The sequence below is a fragment of the Hylobates moloch genome, unplaced genomic scaffold, assembly GCF_009828535.3.
Source record: "Hylobates moloch isolate HMO894 unplaced genomic scaffold, HMol_V3 SCAFFOLD_20, whole genome shotgun sequence".
In the NCBI taxonomy this organism is placed as follows: domain Eukaryota; kingdom Metazoa; phylum Chordata; class Mammalia; order Primates; family Hylobatidae; genus Hylobates; species Hylobates moloch.
In genome coordinates, this window is record NW_026652295.1 from 34,499,948 (window position 1) to 34,520,004 (window position 20,057).

Genomic DNA, 20,057 nt, shown 5'->3' on the forward strand with positions numbered 1-20,057 from the left:
GGATTACAGGTGTGAGCCACCGCGCCCAGCCAATTAGCTGAGTTTTAAAACCCCTTTGGCCCTTCACTTGTCTGGGGGTATATGTACCTTGCATCCCAATTCAGCTCTACAAACATTTGATGAGTGGAGTTCTCTATGCCAGAAAACATCTACAGTGCTGGGAATGCAAAAGAGAATCAGACTGTGTCATGTGAGGGTGGGGAGCAGGAGGGAGAGCTGCCCATAGTCTCAAGGGGATAAACAGTATACATCAAGACAGGACGTCTGCAGGAGGAAAGCCCTAGCATCGAGACAGGCACAGGTGTGATGCAAACACTCTGGAGAGTCATCTCAAACAACCGTATTTTGGCATGATGGCCTAGTGTTTGCATGAGACCCCCCTTCACCCTGGAGTTTACTGAGCAGAGGAAGCAAGATGTGGCTCAGAAATGCTCAAGTGATGCAGTAGGGAACGGAATTCAGAAACCCTGAGGGTCACATTCAGAGTTGCCCTGCAAAGTTGCATTTGATTTTAGTAAAACATCAGATGTTTACTGTCAGATAAGTAAACGTCAGCTACTGTCCTCAAGTTTACTTCAGCCAGTATATACACTGTGGGGCAATAAATCTTGAAGTTCACTTCAAAGCAAATCAATATCGACTTTAATACTTAAGACTGAGTAGACACCAACCCTGAGCACTAAGTTAAAGTGTCAAAAGAAACAAACTCTGCTTCTTTCACTACCAAGAGGAAATGAAGTCATTCTTGATCATATGGCAAATCACAAAGTCATTTGGCAAAGGGCCACAACAGACTCTAAATAACAAGTGCTGGAAAGGGAAAGTCCCATGAATGGAAGAAGTTTAATCTGAGTGGTTGTCTCCAATAAGAATGGACTGATGGGTAGGCCAGGCGCAGTGGCTCATGCCTGTAATCCCAGCACTTTGGGAGGCTGAGGCAAGTGGATCACGAGGTCAGGAGTTCGAGACCAGCCTGGCCAATATGGTGAAACCCCATCTCTACTAAAAATACAAAAATTATGCGGGTGTGGTGGTGTGCGCCTGTAGTCCCAGCTACTCAGGAGACTGAGGCAGAAGAATCACTTGAACCCAGGAGGTGGAGATTGCAATGAGCCAAAATCATGCCACTGTACTCCAGCCTAGGCGACGCAGCGAGATGCTGTCTCAAAAAAAAAAAAAGGACTGATGGATTTTTCCTAGGTTCCAGTTTTCAATTATAAAGTAAATAGAATGATTTCTTCCAATAAGGAGGCAGTGTACACAACAATTACAAAGGAAGTGAAGAAACCTGTATTTTTAGAGTGCAGAAGTATACCATGAATCTCTGAAGGCTAAAAGTTAAAGGCGTCTGACATTATCTCCATGTTGGGGATGGAACAGAAAGTCTTCAACATGGGCCAGGTGTGGGTGGGTGCTGCCAAGGACCAGAACATATCTACAAAAAGAGGCGGAGCAAGGGAGACAATGGCACAACTATACCATGGAACAGAGAGAAAGTATGATATAAAGTCAGATACTTAAAGTTTCAATGCTGCACAGTCCACTTACGAGCTGTGAGCCTCAGACTCTTAGGGAAAAGTATGGCCTGTCTCTCAAGGCAGTTGTGAAAATAACATGAGGTAGTGTATATACACGTGCCCAGCTCAGTCTGGCACATAGTAGACACTCAGCAACGTGGGCTGAATAAAACTTAATGTAACAACTACAGCGCAAGACCAGGAGGGGAGAACATAGCCCAGTAGAATAAGATGGAAAAGCCCAAACAACAACAGATTTTCAAAGTATAATTGAGTCAGAAAATGGTGTTGAAAAATAAAAGGATCTCATGGATGGGAAAGCTCTTAATCTCTTCCAAACCTCTCATTTTGTAGATTAGGAAATGGAGACCCAGTTCAATTTAGTAACTTGCCTCGAGTCAGAAGGCCAGTGAGCCAAGACAGAGCATACATCCCAGACTGCAAACCAGAGTTCTTTCTGCTATGAAAAGCTTCCTTTTGCCCCAGACCAAAAAGAAGCTGGACTCACTTAAGAGGCAGTCGTATTCCCTTAGGAGTAAGAAAATATGACAAAATAGGTTCTGAGGATAAAAGAAGGAAAACCATCCAAAGGCACAAATCTCAAAAGAGGCGCGCAAATCTCAAAAGAAGCACTCAAACACCATGAGTGTTCAGGATGTTCAAACTTGAGCCATCACCAAGAGGGAGACAGAGTGCTGTAAACTGGGATAAGCTGGCTGAAAAGGAATATTATGAGGCATTAAACAATGACATCAGTATGGTTAGCTGTGCACCTAAACTGTCTGTACCATATAGGAGGGAGAGAAGAGAGAACTGTCAGAGAAACCCAAGAGTAGAAAGGAAGTCAGGACCCAGGGGCACAGCTTTTGAAGGGAAAATCATCCCTGTCCTTTTCACCTGAAGATGTGTCAGTGAGGAAGGAAGTTGGGAAGACCCTGCAGGTAATGGACAGCCAGCCCCAAGTTTGAGGTGTCATTTTATCCCAACCTCTTCAAACTGGAGTACAAGAGAGCCCAGTGCCTTTTACAGTGCTGGCTTAGATCAGCTGAACTGTGGAGAATTCCTGGTGAGCTTCTTTTTATTTATTTTTTGTTTTTGAGAAGGAGTCTTTCTCTGTCCCCTAGGCTGGAGTGCAGTGGCGCGATCTTGGCTCACTGCAAGCTCTGCCTCCCGGATTCACGCCATTCTCCTGCCTCAGCCTCCTGGGTAGCTGGGACTACAGGTGCCCGCCACCACGCCTGGCTAATTTTTTTGTATTTTTAGTAGAGATGGGGTTTCACCATGTTAGCCAGGATGGTCTCGATCTCCTGACCTGGTGATCCGCCCACCTCGGCCTCCCAAAGTGCTGGGATTATAGGCGTGAGCCACTGCTCCCGGCCGAGCTGCTTTTTTTCTGAAGCATTCAGACCTATTCCTTGAAGAGATTTGCAGCTGACTCCCAGGATGTTCTGGGAGTTACTGGGCGTGGCACAGATTGCTGTTTCAGTGAAGTTCAGAGTGTCCTGTTTTTCATTTCTTGAGAAATAATAATGTTTTATGCTTACCAAACCAACCACAGCTCAATACATCAGAATTGGTTCATTTTAGGCTGGGCGTGGTGGCTCATGCCTGTAATCCCAGAACTTTGGTAGGCCAAGGTGGGCAGATCACTTGAGGTTAGCAGTTTGGGACCAGCCTGGCCAACATGGTGAAACCCCGTCTCTACCAAAAATTCAAAAATTAGCAGGGCGTGGTGACACATGCCTGTAGTTCCAGCTACTCAGGAGGCTGAGGCAGGAGAATCTCCTGAACCTGGGAGGCGGAGGTTGCAGTGAGCCAAGGTCGTGCCACTGCAGTCCAGCCTGGGTGACAGAGCGAGGCTCCGTCTCAAAAAAAAAAAAAAAAAAAATTGGTTCATTCTCTTTTTATTTTGATTGACCTTATATTATACTGCCTTCAGTATAAGTATAATATAGGTTATTATATTCAGTATAATATAAGTATAATATAGGTTATATATATTATATAATATAATAAGTATAATATAGGTTCTGGTGGCCTAGCAGTCACATAGCAGCTGATCAGTGACTAACAGAATTCAATCAGGATCAGGGTGGGGTTGGGATGGTAGGAGGGGGATCAGAGCTCCTGGCAAGGCCTCCCCAGTACTTACCTGTCTTAATACAACTAACCCCCGTGAATCCACGTAGTGTACCATGGAGAAATCCAGGATGATGGTGTGGACACTGGGCAGTGGAGACACATCTGAGTAAGGGATGAGTGATCTCCTCCCCTGGCTTTCCGCCACATCAGGCAGTCCTGGTGAGCTGTTTCTTGATGTGTTATCAGGAAGCCAAACTTTCTCCACCTCCTCATACTGTTGCCCTTGATTTTTCTGAGACACAGATGATACTGTATATGGCACTTGGTCTTCAGATGCAGTTTGGCTTGTGTTCATGCTCTCAAAATGTGAGCAGTGAATCAGGTTAACAGAGGATGCGTTGGGATCCAGTTTATTTTCAAATCGCTCTGTGTAAAGAATCTGGGACGACAGAGTTAAGGGAGGGCTGTGGTAAGACACCAACAAGGGCCGGAAGGACTTCCAACGATGCTATTTCTTGTCTCTGCCAGCTCATGTCCCTCTCTCATGAAACTTCACCCGAGAGTAGGTACTATGCGTTTTTTACTTGGATATCTGTCACTTCAAGCTCACAACTGAAGCCACCACAGTCATCTTTCCTCATCTTCACCACCCATGACACCCCCTTCCCGATTTCTGATGTTCATCACTGTCCCAGTGAGCCAGACTTAAAACATCTTTTACTCCTTTTCCTCATCCTTGAGTCCTAGTTAGTCTCCAGTGCCTACTAATACTTTGTGTGAAGTATTTTTTTCCCATCAGTCCCTCGTCTCAGCACCCTCTTCCTTCATCAGTGCAACAGTCTCCTTTCAGACTTCCTTAAGACAAAAAGCACTTGAAGGCTGGGTGCGGTGGCTCATGCCTATAATTCTAGCACTTTGGAAGGTCAAAGCAGGTGGATCCCTTGAGCTCAGCAGTTTGAAACCAGCCTGGGCAACATGGCAAAAACCTGTCTCTACAAAAAATACAAAAAATTAAAAAATAAATAAAAATAAAAATAGCTGGGCATGTTGGCGAGCCTGTAGCCCCACCTACTGGGGAGGCTGAGGTGGGAGGATTGCTTGAGCCTGGGAGGTGAAGGTTGCAGTGAGCCAAGATTGCACCAGTGCACACTCCAGCCTGGGTGACAGAGTGAGACCCTGTCGTGCCCCCCGCCCCCCCCAAAAAAAAGCTGGCACATGCCTATTGTCCCAGGTACTCAGGAGGCTGAGGTGAGAGGATCGCTTGAGGCTGGGAGGTTGAGGCTGCAGTGAGCTGTGACCACACCACCACACTCCAGATTGAGCAACAGAGCAAGACCTTATGTCCAAAAAAAAAAAAAAAAAAAAAAAATTACATGAGCAAGGCTGTCTTTACCACTGCTGTCAACCTCCTAAAGGCCCAGACTGCCTGCTATAGCTTAAGGACAGTACCAAGGACCAGGAACACAATGATGTGCAGGATGCAAATGTGGACTCTGCATTTACAGGAACCAGACTCTACCTGGCAGTTTGCACATGTTCATTAAAGGGATAAGTAAGGCCAGGCATGGTGGCTCACGGCTGTAATCCCAGAACTTTGGGAGGCTGAGGTGAGTGGATCATCTGAGGTCAGGAGTTCGAGACCAGCCTGACCAACATGGCGAAATTCCATCTCTACTAAAAATACAAAGTTAGCCAGGTGTGGTGGTGCATGCCTGTAATCCCAGCTACTTAGGAGGCTGAGGCAGGAAAATCGCTTGAGCCCAGAAGGCAGAGGTTGCAGTGAGTTGAAATTGTGCCATTGCACTCCAGCCTGGGCAACAAGAGCGAAACTCCATCTCCAAAAAAAAAAAAAAAAAAAAAAAAAAAAAGCTGGGGGGGTGGCTCACGCCTGTAATCCTAGCACTGTGGGAGGCCGAGACGGGCAGATCACCTGAGGTTGGGAGTTCAAGACCAGCCTGACCAACATGGAGAAACCACGTCTCTACTAGAAATACAAAATTAGCCAGATGGGGTGGTAAATACCTGTAATCCCAGCTACTCGGGAGGCTGAGGCAGGAAAATTGCTTGAACCCAGGAAGCAGAGTTTGTGGTGAGCCGAGGTCGCACCATCACACTCCAGCCCGGGTAAAAAGAGCGAAACTCCGTCTCAAAATAAAAACGATAAGTAAGAATATATATGGATGAGAACTATAAGGCACAAGGAATAATGAGAAGAATTCCTTTGCTAGAGTGGTGTAATTCTGGGTAATGTTTCTTTTTTTTTTTTTTTAAATGTTATTCTAACAATGTTGCTTGTGAAATAAATTTTAAAAATTTAAAGCTAAAAACAATATGAGGTAGTATATATTGTATAGCAGAAAAGAAAAGAAAAGTGGCATGGATAGATGATAATGCTGCAGTTTGCAGTTCAAAGGAGAGAGCTGTTCCCAAGGCTTGAGGTCACTGGGGCCAGGCATTTGGGGAGCAGGCCAGGGTTGGCTCAGTGGCAGGGAGATGCGAGCTCCTCTAGGCAGAGGGAATTCTCTGAGAGCCACCTTTTTTTTTTTTTTTTTGAGATGCAGTTTCGCTCTTGTCACCCAGGCTGGAGTGCAGTGGCACAGATTCTGGCTCACTGAACTTCCGCCTCCTCGGTTCGAGCAATTCTCCTGCCTCAGCCTCCCGAGTAGCTGGGATTACAGGCATGAGCCACCATGCCGGGCTAATTTTGTATTTTTAGTAGAGACAGGGTTTCACCATGTTGGCCAGGCTAGTTTTGAACTCCTGACCCCAGGTGATCCACCTGCCTCGGCATCCCAAAGTTCTGGGATTACGGGCGTGAGCCACTGCGCCTGGCCATCTGAGATCCTTCTTTTCTCTCCTCCATCTACTCTACGTTCTTATCTTTCTTACAATCCCCTCATGTGTTATCTGCCTGACCTTACTTCCCATGTTAAGCCTCTTATCCTAAGAGCCCCACATTTATTTCTACCTTGGTGTCTTTGTCCAAGCCTGTCCATGGACTGGGAATCCTCTTTTTTCCTACCCAACATTAATCCAAAATTCTCTCATAAATTTCCCAGCACAGGCCGATGCTACCACAAAGTTTTTCTGGCTTTTGAGCTCATGCCAATCTCCCCTTACTTGAAGTAGAGCTGTTAGAATCTAGCTGGGCGTGGTGGCTCACGCCTGTAATCCCAGCACTTTGGGAGGCTAAGGCAGGTGGATCACCTGAGGTCTTGAGTTTGAGACCAGCCTGACCAATATGGTGAAACCCCGATCTCTACTAAAAACACAAAATTAACCAGGCGTGGTGGCGCGTACCTGTAATCCCAGTTACTTGGGGCTGTTAGAATCTAAACATACAATTTAAAAGACAGCTATATGCTATATTGCATGATTCACTATGCTATTTTGTCAATCTTAAGATATACCACTATTATGAAAGAAAAAACAAGCCAGGTGTGGTGGCTCACCCCTGTAATCCCAGCACTTTGGGAGACTGAGGCAGGTGGATTGCCTGAGGTCAGGAGTTCAAGACTAGCCTGGCCAACATGGTGAAACCCCTTCTCAGTAGCTCAGTAGAATCTATGCTCCATTAGAATGTGTGGGAACAAGAGTGGATGCTCAGGGTGTTGCAAGCACCTGCGTGGCGGGTGGAGGCATTTGTGTGTGTGTGTTGCGGGGGAGGATGTAAATCTTTGTGTATAGAGAGAGCTGCCCCTCCGGAGTGTGTGCTATAGACTAGGTGATTGCTGAAAGACCCAAAAGCTAGAAATGAGCAATCCTGCTCTGGGGAAGGGACTACTTAGATCAAGTCCGGTTTGGAAATAATGAACACTTTGTAATTCTCATCAGCGAAAATAACCTCCAAATGCTGTAAAATTCCCATCTGAAATAGCAGCCTGTGCTCATCCTCCCCGCTCCTTTCCCCCATCTCCCATCATCATTTTCTTGGCCACAGGAAGACATCAGGAGACCCTGGCAGATCCTTGAGAAGCCCAGCAACCTTGACCCTTCCCTAGTTGGAATCAGAAAACAATCTTTAAGTCACTTATTTTCAGAAATCTAAAACTAGGCAGTGAAGAGCCAGGGAAATAGGTGCAACTACAGAATTACAGTCTCAACAGGCAAACTGTACTCTGGTCACTGTTCATCCAGTAGAAGTCAGAACACTTCCCACCTACTTTCTTGTGAAAACCTGAACCTCAAGGGGGAAACTTGTGCCTTTTTTTTTTTTTCAGTCAAGCCTCCAAGGTGAGAGGAACCTTGTATCTTAATTTCTGAATTCTCCATGGTCCATCTAAAAGTCAAAATCCCTTAGAGGTTTTGATTTTTTTTTTTTAAGAAATGACTAGTGTACTTCTTTATAAAATATGGAGAAAAACATAGGAAAGAAAAGGCATTTCTAACCCTGGGCAGCGGCTCCAGATCATCACAGTTGCAGAAACACCTGCAAATCTTTTCTCCCTGTAGATTGGTGTCACTTGAATTAAACAAGCTGAAAATTTCTTCTTCTTTAAGAGGCACCCTTACCATATCAACCTGAAAGACATGAGAGGTCTCATCCAGAGGGAGAATGGTGGAACAGAAGGTGAAAGAGTGGGAGAGGGATGCCAGTGGTGGGGAGTGGGCAGGTCGAGAAAGGTGGGCAGGAGGGCAGATACCTCTTTTAACAGCTTATGCTTTAGGTAGTAAACATTTACAAATGTAATTGAGCTGCAGCACTGGAAGATTTTCACCCCAGGAATGGTGATGATCTGCAAGACAAAATGTGAAGTTGAGGGAAATTTCTCAGTTATTTTATGGAGTAAGAATAATATATCCTTAGAAGCTCCTAGAGAGTCTGTATTCTTCTTTTTTATTTTTTAATTTTTTTTTGAGACAGAGTCTCACTCTGTCTCCCAGGCTGGAGTGCAATGGCGCAATCTCGGCTCACTGCAACCTCCGCCTCTCGGGTTCAAGCGATTCTCCTGCCTCAGCCTCCCGAGTAGCTGGGATTACAGGCACCTGCCGTCACGCCCTGCTAATTTTTGTATTTTTAGTAGATACAGGGTTTCACCATGTTGGCCACGCTGGTGTCAAATGCCTGGCCTCCCAAAGTGCTGGAATTACAGGTGTGAGCCAACGCACCCAGCCTGTATTCTTTATTAGAGACAAAAACTAGAAAATTATTTCTTCCTATTTTCACCCTCTGCTTTTCCTGCTGTTTTCTTTCTCCCTCCATTTCCTTTTTCTTGGCCGAACTCTCCTTAAAGTACATTTACAAATGATCTTTAACTGGCTGCAATACTATAAGAATTTAGCTACTTAAGAACCCATCTTGGCCGGGCGTGTTGAGTCATGCCTGTAATCCTGGCACTCTGGAAGGCTGAGGCAAGCAGATTGCCTGAGCTCAGGAGTCCAAGATCAGCCTGGGCAACATGGTGTAACCCCGTCTCTACTAAAATACAAAAAATTAGCTGGGTATGATGGGGCACACCTATAATCCCAGCTACTGGGCAGGCTGAGGCAGGAGAATTGCTTGAACCTGGGAGGTGGAGGTTGCAGTAAGCCAAGATCGAGCCACTGCACTGCACTGTCCAGCTTGCGTGACAGAGCAAGACTCTGTCCCCAAAAAACAAAAACAAAAACAAAAACAAAAACAAAGAACCCATCTCTACCAGTGTACATCACATCCCCCTCCTTTGTAAATGTGTATCTGCAGTGCAGGAAACAATGGCAAGGGATTTTGTAGAAAAACTAAGCATGAGGTGGGGCCCACCCTATCCCTTAGGCAGAGAAATGGGACCCATTCGGATTCTTACCTCCCGATAATCATTGATGCTTCTATAAATGTTGGTGTTAGGGATTTGACCCAGGAGAAGAATCTTAGCTCTGAAAGGAAATGCACTTGCCTTTAGGTCAGAGTTGCCTTATCTTGCCTTGTTAACCTCCTATTACCTGAGACAAAGTACCTGTGTGAACGAACAGTGGTGATGAAGAAAGCAGAAACTACTGAGATAATTAGTCCAATGTCCAGTCCCAGGAAAATTGAAGATGAGAATGTCATCATCCAAAGAGCCTTATGGAAAAGGGAATGAGGGGAAAGTGAAGATCATGAAAACAAGTACAACTGAGAAAATGATCAGTCCTGTTTCTCCCCTTACTACACCTGGGCTTTAGAGAAATATTCCATAGCCACATGGACTGGTGCCATCACAAACAGTGGGGCCCTCAAGGATGCCCAGCAATTCTTTATGCATCCCTGGTTGCCTCTGTCTTCAAATTTCTCTCAAAACTTCAATTTCCTCATGTGCAATATAGTAATAATGTCTACCCTATAGGCTTTGTTGAGATTAGGAATACCATTTGCAAAGCCAACTAGAATACTCACCAAATGGTAGTTGCTATTTTAAGATGTATAAGAGTTGTTGCAAATCTTTACCATACTTTTCAAGCCCCTACCCCAGCACCTTCTCCATTACTTCATCTTCACAGAAGAAAAATAGGCTGACATTCCCTTAAATATCTACTTTCCTCACCACCTGCCACTTGTCAGTATCTGTACTTAATGTTTCCTCATTCTCTTCCGTCCCATTGGAAGTGTTATGCCTCCTCCTGGAATAGAAACTATCTGTGCAGTGGACCCATCCCCTCTTAGTTCCTCAGGGATCTGGCTCCAAAAGTTACTCCTTTTTGTATTTTTCTGCCTCTCCTGGTTCCTCCCCTCATCACATTCTATCCTCCACCTTTTATTCCTTGCTGTTTCCCCTTTCTGACCTCTGGTTTTGTGCTCCAGAGAGGAGTGTGCTCCAGCAGTTATTCTGCCTGACAAGACACCTCCTTCTCTTATTGGGATTGGAGACTCCTATCCTGAAATGTATTTACATTAACTGGATTAAAAGTCATTCAAGGCTGGGCGCAGTGGCTCACGCCTGTAATCCCAACACTTTGTGAGGCCGAGGCGGGTGGATCACAAGGTTAGGAGTTTGAGACCAGCCTGGTCAATATGGTGAAACCCCGTCTCTACTAAAAATACAAAAATTAGCCGGGCGTGGTGGTGGGCACCTGTAGTCCCAGCTACTCGGGAGGCTGAGGCAGGAGAATCACTTGAACCCAGGAGGCAGAGGTTGCAGTGGGCTGAGATCATGCCACTGCACTCCAGCCTGAGCAACAGAGCGAGACTCCATCTCAAAAAAAAAAAAAGTCATCCAAATATGCAATGAATGACAAAACATTTTTGCTAGATTTGGATGTAGCTGTGGCCACTTAATCCCTTTCATTTAATTTTGCATAGTTGGAATGAGGTATTCATGTTTTCATGCACCAACAACTTTGACTTTCCTTTTTAAAGCAAAACTGGAGTACTAGGCATCAAAGAGTTGTTTGTGTTCTTTAGGTCCATGGCAGATCTCTTTTGTTTGTTCTTTCTCCCTCTCTCCAACCTCCCTCTGCCCTCCCCTTCCTAAGCCAGGGCATTTACACTCACACAGTCATATCGGTCCTGCCTCCACAGACTGGGTAGGTTAGAAATGGTTTCAAGGTAGGGAACGACGTTGCTCAGAATAATACCAGCCAGCACAGCCTGTGGGAAAAAGATAAATCCTGGTTCATTATCCCTTTGGGGTGTAAAACTCACAAATCCCCACCAAGGAATCACAAAAAGTTAGTCTTGCTACTTTGAGATATTTTGCGTTGATATTTTATATGAATACCATGTCTATGTTCCAACTCATTGTCCAATCAAATAAATTTTCTCTATGTTTCTCTTTTCTCTTCCTTTTTGAGACAGGGTCTCACTCTTGCCCAGGCTGGAGTACAGTGGCGTGCCATCATAGCTCACTGCAGCCTCGAACTCCTGGGCTCAAGATGTCCTCCCCACTCAGCCTCCCAGGTAGCTGGGACTACGTGCCATCACTCACGGTTAATTTTATCTCTACATTTTTCTTTGCTTTCCTCCTTAATTTGCCAAAAACACAAGGCAATCTCAGGCCAAGGTCAAGGCCTGACTGATTCAACCAGGAAAGCTGACAATAGCCCCTTTTAGATTCAGGTAGTTCATTACTCACATAGACAGTGAGAGGAAGAGTAACTTGAGGAAAGCAAAAATCACCTCCTTACCATTGAACAGGCCCCGGAGACAAAAACTTCTTATCTGAGCAATTTATAAGCAAAGACCACCTGATGACCATCCAACAGGCCTTCTGGAGGCAAAACTCCTTATCTAGGAATTTAGAAGTAAACAAACTTCCCTAATATCTGAAGTTGGCATGTGATTCCAGGCCTCTTTCAACTTTTATAAGTAACAAAAATTTCTATACATCTCTGGAATGCTGTGCTGAAACTCGTTTTACAACCCTAAGCTCCCGCCTTAAGGTCCGTGAATGCTCCTAAGGAAAACCCACCATAGCGCACTCAGTCCTCTTGCTGAGGCACCTCACTGCATCCTTTTGCAGTGCTCTTCCCTTCTAATAAACTTTCCTTTTTCAAACCTATACTATTGTCAGTAAATTATTTTCCCAACCTGCAAGTCAACCACTTACAGGTGCCAGGGCTCTGACATCTCGCCAGGCATAGCTAAAGGTTATAGTCATCTATCCCCTTCTGCTTCTGTGTTACTTTTGGTGTGTGGAACAAGACCCATGGGAGCTGGTGCCTTTGGCTACTTGGCCTTGCCTTGTCTGGTTTGCTTGACATATCTGTTACCTATCTTATCTAGAAACCATTCTCAGATGGGATGATAAATTAAGAGAACTTACACTCACAGAAACTCAAACAATTCCAACTGGGCTTTTCTTCATGTTGAATCATAATATACTGTAATGATTTCACTAATAAAATACCATTTTGTTTATCAAATTAAATGAGCAAATTTAAAATACTGATACCCAAGTGTGGTGGCTCATGCCTGTAATCCCAGCACTTTGGGAAGCCAAGGCGGGTGGATGATTTGAGGTCAGGAGTTCGAGACCAGCCTGGCCAACATCATGAAACCTCGTCTCTACTAAAAACACAAAAATTAGCCGGGCAGTAGTGGTGTGTGCCTGTAATCCCAGCTACTCAGGAGGCTGAGGTGGGAGAATTCCTTGAGCCTGAGAGGCAGAGGTTGCAGTGAGCCAAGATTGGGCCACTGCTCTCCAGTCTGGGCAAGAGAGTGAGACCCCCGTCTCAAAAAAAAAAAAAAGGTAGATGTACAAAATTACTCATTGTTATTTATAACAAAAATGTAGACAACCTAATTTTCCAATAATGTCAAATGTTACAGAATGAAGTATCATGCTATATATTAAATAACAAGAATATAAAATTGTACAGTTAGTTTACAACTATGCAAAGTGATATCCATTTATAGAAAATAATATTGGTTGGATAGGTGCCAAAATGTTAATAGTTTTTTTATTTGTGATTGTGAATGACATTTTTATCTATTTTGCATTTTCTAAAGTTTTGAAAATGAGCATGTTTACTTTTATAATGGAAAGAAAATTTCCTAAATATGAGGAAATGAAGATTTATATGCATAAGGATATAAAAATCGTCAGGGCTTCAAAGTAGGATTTAACCTACTTTTAAGAAACATTTTTGCTCACACCTGGCTGGGTGTGGCGGCTCACACCTATAATCCCAGCACTTTGGGAGGCCGAGGCAGGTGGAATCACCTGAGGTTGGGAGTTCGAGACCAGCCTGACCAACATGGAGAAACCCCGTCTCTACTAAAAATACAAAAAAGTTAGCCGGGTGTGGTGATGCATGCCTGTAATCCCAGCTACTCGGGAGGCTGAGGCAGGAGAATCGCTTGAACCTGGGAGGCGGAGGTTGCCATGAGCCGAGATTGCGCCATTGCACTCCAGCCTGGGCAACAAGAGCGAAACTCCATCTCAAAAAAAAAAAAAAAAGAAACATTTTTGCTCACACCTGTAATCCCAGCACTTTGGGAGGCTGAGGTGGGCAGATCACCTGAGATCAGGAGTTCAAGACCAGCCTGGCCAACATGGTGAAACCCTGTCTCTACTAAAAATGCAAAAATTAGCCAGGCGTGGTGGCAGGTGCCTGTAATCCCAGCTACTCAGGAGGCTGAGGCAGGAAAATTGCTTGAACCTGGGAGGCGGAGGTTGAAGTGAGCTGAGCTGAGCTGAGATCATGCCACTGCACTCCAGCCTGGGCAACAGAGGGAGACTCCCATCTCAGAAAAAAAAAAAAAAAAGATTATCTTGTGGTCATGAAATTCCTGTACTGGTTTAATTTCTTAGCCCTTTCCTAGCTGTCCTCTCCTCTATATTCTCTGCCTGGGAATTATAACTAATCCTACCATGAGGAGTGGCTGAGTCCACGCTTACTCTGGCTTTCTAAGGGTACCCAGTGACCCGTTAGACACAACAGGTCAGCAGAGGAGGTAAAAGCAAAGATGAAGTTGGCAGAAATTACTTCTTTCCCACCATAGCATCTTTCCCACTATGCTATCTTCTTTCCAGTCAAGAATCTCCAAACTTCCTTCAATTTGAAGAAATACGATGGGAAGGAAAAGAAACTCAACTTCATAGAGTTTTTGAAAGGTTTTTGACTCGAGGCAGGGAGTATGGAGAGGAAACAAATCTTTTCATAAAAGAATATGCAACAACATTTTTATCCTTCTAAATATTAAGGTGAAACATGGTCATGGTGTAAAAATGAGTTAAACTCATACATAATTTCCATTATCCCAGAGATAACCACTGCTATGTTCTATATTTTTCCTCCACACAAAATTGGAATAATATTGAATATATTATTTTGTATCATGTTTTTCAAAATTTGTGTTGGTCCTCTTGTAACTAGTTGAAACCCTAGCCTGAATGCTCTACTAGTGACTCTAACAAGGTTTTGCAACTATTCACAGTTTTTCAAGAAAGGGAGAAGTCATTTATAGCTTAGTACTCATTGAACCTTATTGTTATAGTAATTCAACTATTCCATTGATCTTATTATAATCACAACTGTTCACTCAGAAACATGCTAACTAGATGCTATAAAATTAATGTGATGTAACACGGCTAGCCAAAAGCAAGGGCTGTTTTGTCCCCAATGTGTTTATAATAAAGGAGTCCCAACTTTTATCACTACCCTTCAGTGAACTCTGATAATTTTCGTTTGTTTGGGATTTTAAAATTCTGCTTCATTTAGTTGTAAAGCAAAAATACCCATGTCCAAAGTAAATTAGTGAGTGGCCCTCCTAAAATAGATTCCAAGAGTGATAGCAACAAAGGTGCTGTAGAAACTGAATTCTGGAGATGACCTCTACTGGGAATCAGAGGACTGCTTGCGTGTCAATTTGAGCTTACTAGTTCCACCCTCCTTGCATAGATTCCATGCCTTGGCTCCAAGGTCCTTGAATCATATGAGCAGAAGGCAGCAGCAGCCTCGTGGGTGGTCCTGCTCTACTGACACCTGCTATTCACCAGGTGGAAAGGAAGCATTCAGAAGGATGGAGATCACATTTACAACCACCCCAGCTTCAGGGACAGCCACCTCGGTGTGTAACCAAACTGCTACATCCACAAATAAACCTTCTGTCACCTCCCTAAGTACTGTATAAAAAGAGCTAACAGGAACATGAAGAAAACTTAAATGGAAATGATGGTCACTGAGTATAGACCTACTGTAACCTAAGAACAGAAGGATTATAGCTAATAATTAACACACCTGGCATCTCTACAAGGTGCTCAGTTTCACACAAAGGGAAGAATGACACATTTGCATATAGAGGCATCCTGGCTGAATACTGAGTTAAGACACAACTTTCAGACCTGCCTTCTAGTGTTGTGAACTAACCAAGAGGCAGTGTGGCAGCAATGGGAGGACTGAGTTCACACAAATGCAGAACAAGGCCTTCTGGAACCAGTGTAGGAAAACAGATGGCATGAATGCACAGTGAGTTTCCAAGCCCATGTTGGTGTGGCATCTGAAGTCTATTTTGGTCATTTTTCACTGAATCCTTACTTACAAAGCTTGCTTTATAGCTTAAGCAATAAAAAGAAGATTCAATAATAATAATAACAACTTATTTTATTTATTTATTTATTTATTTATTTTTTGAAACAGTCTCACTCGGTCAGCCAGGCTGGAGTGCAATGGCGTGATCTTAGCTCACTGCAGCCTCCCAGGTTCAAGCGATTCTCCTGCCTCAGCCTCCAGGATGGCTGGGATTACAGGCACCTGTCACCACACCCAGCTAATTTTTGTATTTTAGTAGAGACGGGGTTTTACCATGTTGGCCCGGCTGATCTTGAACTCCTGACCTCAAGTGATCTGCACACCTTGGCCTCCCAAAGTGCTGGGATTACACCACTTTTGGCCTATAACTAATGCTTTTTTTTTTTTTTTTTTTTAGGCAGAGTCTCGCTCTGTAGCCCAGGCTGAAGTGCAGTGGTGGGATCTCGGCTCACTGCAATCTCTGCCTCCCAGGTTCAAGAGATTCTCCTGCTTCAGCCCCCAAAGTAGCTGGGATTACAGGCTCACACCACCATGACTAGCTAATTTTTGTATTTTTAGTAGAGTTTAGTAGTAGGTTTCTCCATGTTGGCCAGGCGGGTCTTGAACTCCTGACTTCAGGTAATCTGCCCACCTGGGCCTCCCAAAGTGTTGAGATTACAGGCACCAGCCACGGTGCCCGGCCCTATAACTAATGTTTCTTGAGTGTTTACTATAGGCCCAATACTATTACATCTATCTATCTACACACCATATAAATCATATATAAATAGACACGTGTGTGTGTGTATACATATATATCACATCATTTAACCCTCAACCCTGTGATGCAGATACTATTATTTTGAATGAAAGGGACTAGAGATAGGCTGGAGAAACCATTGGGGATAATCCGAATGCAATTCTCCTCGGAGATGCCCACCCACCGCTCCCCCCCACCCCACCCCCCGCACACACACACTAAGGAGCAATCCAGAGCCCTGGTCGTTGTTGACTTAGTTATTTGATCAGTTCTACTTACATTTGGCAGTGCGTAGAAAAAGTGTCCCATCTTCACCATCAGGAGCAGCATCACACCTGCGCCTACCAGAGATGCAAACTGAGGAGACAGAGCCAGTTGGAGAGAAACCATCAGGAACGTATTAGTCCCTGTCTGCAACTCAGGCCTTCTGCTTGGTGAGAAGCATGTCAGTTTTTCTTAAAAGGAGTTGAGTTCAGTCCAAGTGTATTTTTGTTGAACTGACATTTTCAAGTCTTATCAAAGTGCTAAACACATACTAGGTACTCAATAAATACTCCCTGAATGAATGGAAAGATGCTTCCTGAAAAGCTCCACATTGTCCTGGGCATTTGACTCTTTACTGCCACTGCTCTGTGCTATGAATCTGAATCCTCCTAAAATCTGATTTGCATCTCCTCCTAAGTTTAACCTCTCCTTGCACAATTTAGAAAAGCCTTAGTTGGCCGGGTGTGGTGGCTCACACCTGTAATCCTAGCACTTTGGGAGGCTGAGGCCGGCAGATCACAAGGTCAAACGATGGAGACCATCCTGGCCAACACGGTGAAACCCCGTCTCTACTAAAAATACAAAAATTAGCTGGGCTTGGTGGTGCACGCCTGTAATTCTAGCTACTTGGGAGACTGAGGGAGGAGAATCGCTTGAACCCGGGAGACGGAGATTGCAGTGAGCCAAGATTGTGCCACTGCGCTCCAGCCTAGTGACAGAGTGAGACTCCATCTCAAAAAAAAAAAAAAAAAAGGAAAGAAAAGCCATAGTAGCTCCTCAGTGTCAGACCTAAAATCTCAAGCACCCTAATTCCCATGTAAATAAATTTCCTATCCCTCACTCTCCTGTTTGCTGCTTGGGTAACTGCCCATCTAGCAGCTTCAGTGGAGCTTCATCTTAAAAAACACAAAGATAATCACTTCCCATTTTCCTGCTTTAGTTTCTCTCTGCTCCAGTGCCATCAAAAAGAAAGAAAGAAAAAGCTACAAACATGAGTCAAGGCTGTATATAGCAGCTCTGGATCCTATCCCAGTTGGGTTGACTACTTTGGGCTCAGTGTCTCTTGGTAAGCAGTGATTCTCACTTGGCAAAATAAAGGTGGAAAACTAAGAAGCATAGTTTCCTTGATAAGCCCAGTGGTCTCTGGATAGTCTTGAACTCATTATATCCTCTATTGGTAAATTTTCATTTTGTAAGCCACTAGTAATAAAAATAATAGAAACCAGCGTCATTTTCCACTGCGATGGGAATAGGGGATGGGGCAAAATTATAACCACAAATCAGAACAATGGCACAGAAAAGCAAGAACTGAGGGAGTCTCTCGATTCTAATCTACCAAAGGACCACTCAGCAATGATTCTCTAATTTTTCTCTGTATTTTTTATGGGGGGCGGGGAACACACGTTCCCACTGGGTTTCCTCTCACTACTCACTGCTATTTGCCATATAAATGTATTGCTGAAAATAATAGCAATGCAATCAACGTCCTGCTTCTTTCTTTCCCATCCCAGCTGACTCACAGCTAACGTGAGTGGCCTGTTATGGAAAGGCTGAATCACATGAGAGTAGTGTAGGAAGGACTCAGGAAAATGGATCACCATAACTGAAACTCAGAAAGCTCTGATGGCAAACATTTCAGACACTGTGGAACTGAGACAGGTAACCCCAAAGCCTCTCCAGCTGGATCTAATTTCTGGCTCTAGCTTCGGTTGGCCTTTACTGATGCTATAGAAGAAAACTATTTTCATTAGCACAGGAAATCTATATCAGGCCTTTTCTTTTCTGCCACTTTTTTTCTCCAAAATTCTTCTGATTATTTTTAAGGAAACAAAGGCAAGCAGACACAAAATAAGTTGTATAAAACTAGGTTATGCCAGGCGTGGTGGCTCACACCTGTAATCCCAGCACTTTGGGAGGCCAAGCCAGGCAGATCACCTGAGGTCAGGAGTTCGAGACCAGCCTGGCCAACATGGTGAAACCCCATCTCTACTAAAAATACAAAAAAATTAGCTGGGCGTAGTGGCGGGCGCCTGTAATCCCAGCTACTTGGGAGGCTGAGGCAGGAGAACCGCTTGCACCTGGGAGGCAGAGGTTGCAGTGAGCCAAGACCGCGCCAATGCACTCCAGCCAGGGCAACAAGAGCAAAACTCCATCTCAAAACAACAACAACAACAACAAAAATCCTAGGTCAAAATAAGCACAAACTAGACTCCAAATCCCATAAAATTAGCTGCTCAGAGAGCGTTGGAGGCCTGCCAATAATTGTGTCCCCCTTGGCTGCACATTCATAGGAATGGGTTTTGGGATCAGAGGACCATCCTCTGTGGCATTGTGCCTCAGGAAGATGCTCGATGTCTCTCAGAAGCTCAGCCTCAGTGCCTGAACAGGGTCTGATGACAGCAAGCACTGTTTGCATGTTTTACATCTCATGCATGCTTTGTTTTTCTGACCAGATTTTCCATCACTTTTCCAGGCTTTCTTGAACAAAGACTGACTCTGCCTTCTCTCCAGAGAGTCAAAGCCATGTGAGTTTCCATAGCCACAGCCACAATCAACATGCAGACCCTCAGGCATCAATTGCTCCATGTACAGGGGGTTCCATGAAGTAGAATAGCAGATAATGAACACCTGCCCGGGCACTTGGGTCTTGGGGTAGAAGTGATGATTTTTGAACTCTTAAGTGACAAGCACCCATTAGCATCTAATTTAATTCTCACAATGGGCAAGTTTGTCTTATCCCCACTTTCCAGATGAAGACTAGAGCCTCAGAGAGCAAAAATAATTTGCCCAAGGTCACATACATCTAGGAAGCATGGAGTCAGGTTCAACCCTCCGCTGACCATCTGACTCCAAAATCCAGGCTCTCTCCACTGCCCCATTGGCTTCCCTAATAAGAACGCAACACATTCATTTCTCTCTTTTACAATAACCCATTTTTAAAGCTGTTCTGGGAGCCTGGGCAAGGCAGGTCCTTAGAAAGCAGGGGACAATGAAAGAAACCTAATCTTGGAGAACACGGAAGCACAGTGGTACGAATAGGATGACCAGAAAGATGGAGTGGGGGACAGCCCAGCTGGCCACCGGCCTACTAGGGCTCATCACATCCCCTTTCGTTGGTCAGGCCTGCCAATGCCTCAGGCTGAGGCTGTGGCCAAAAGGACCAGTAGGTTTTGCTGCAGCCACTGGAGGGAAATGAGTTCTAGACAACGAGAAATTAAGTGAAATCTAGACAAATATACACAGTTTGCATCTATGCCAGATAAAAAATAAAAACAAAGTGACCCTTGATGGCAGATTATTTTTGAGAGGTTCAGAGCCAGCCCCCTATTTCTCTTTTCTGCAGTCCTAAGAAACTTTGAAGAAATAGGGGCGTTCTTAGGCAGAGTGAATCAAGAGCCCCCAAGGGGTTGGGGCACGGTGGCTCATGCCTGTAATCCTAGCACTCTGGGGGGCTGAAGTGAGAAGATCACTTGAGGCCTGGAGTTTGGACAACATAGCGAGACCCTGTCTCTGAAAAAAAAAAAAAA

At 44.5% G+C, this 20,057-nt stretch overlaps 1 protein-coding gene across 5 annotated transcripts in view; it reads right to left on the reverse strand.

Annotated features, from left to right (window-relative positions):
- SLC26A8 (solute carrier family 26 member 8) overlaps positions 1-20,057 on the reverse strand; it is a 78,010-nt gene that overhangs the window by 8,327 nt on the left and 49,626 nt on the right. For 4 of the 5 annotated variants that reach the window (XM_032140881.2, XM_058432539.1, XM_058432542.1 and 1 more), the window contains 7 exons: positions 16,546-16,623; positions 11,047-11,142; positions 9,533-9,639; positions 9,383-9,452; positions 8,243-8,335; positions 7,989-8,120; positions 3,670-4,038 (listed from right to left, as the gene is read on the reverse strand). In XM_032140881.2, coding sequence (XP_031996772.1) covers positions 3,670-4,038; positions 7,989-8,120; positions 8,243-8,335; positions 9,383-9,452; positions 9,533-9,639; positions 11,047-11,142; positions 16,546-16,623 — 945 coding nt within the window. The remainder of the gene's footprint in view (positions 1-3,669; positions 4,039-7,988; positions 8,121-8,242; positions 8,336-9,382; positions 9,453-9,532; positions 9,640-11,046; positions 11,143-16,545; positions 16,624-20,057) is intronic. The other variant, XM_058432541.1, reaches the window with a different exon arrangement.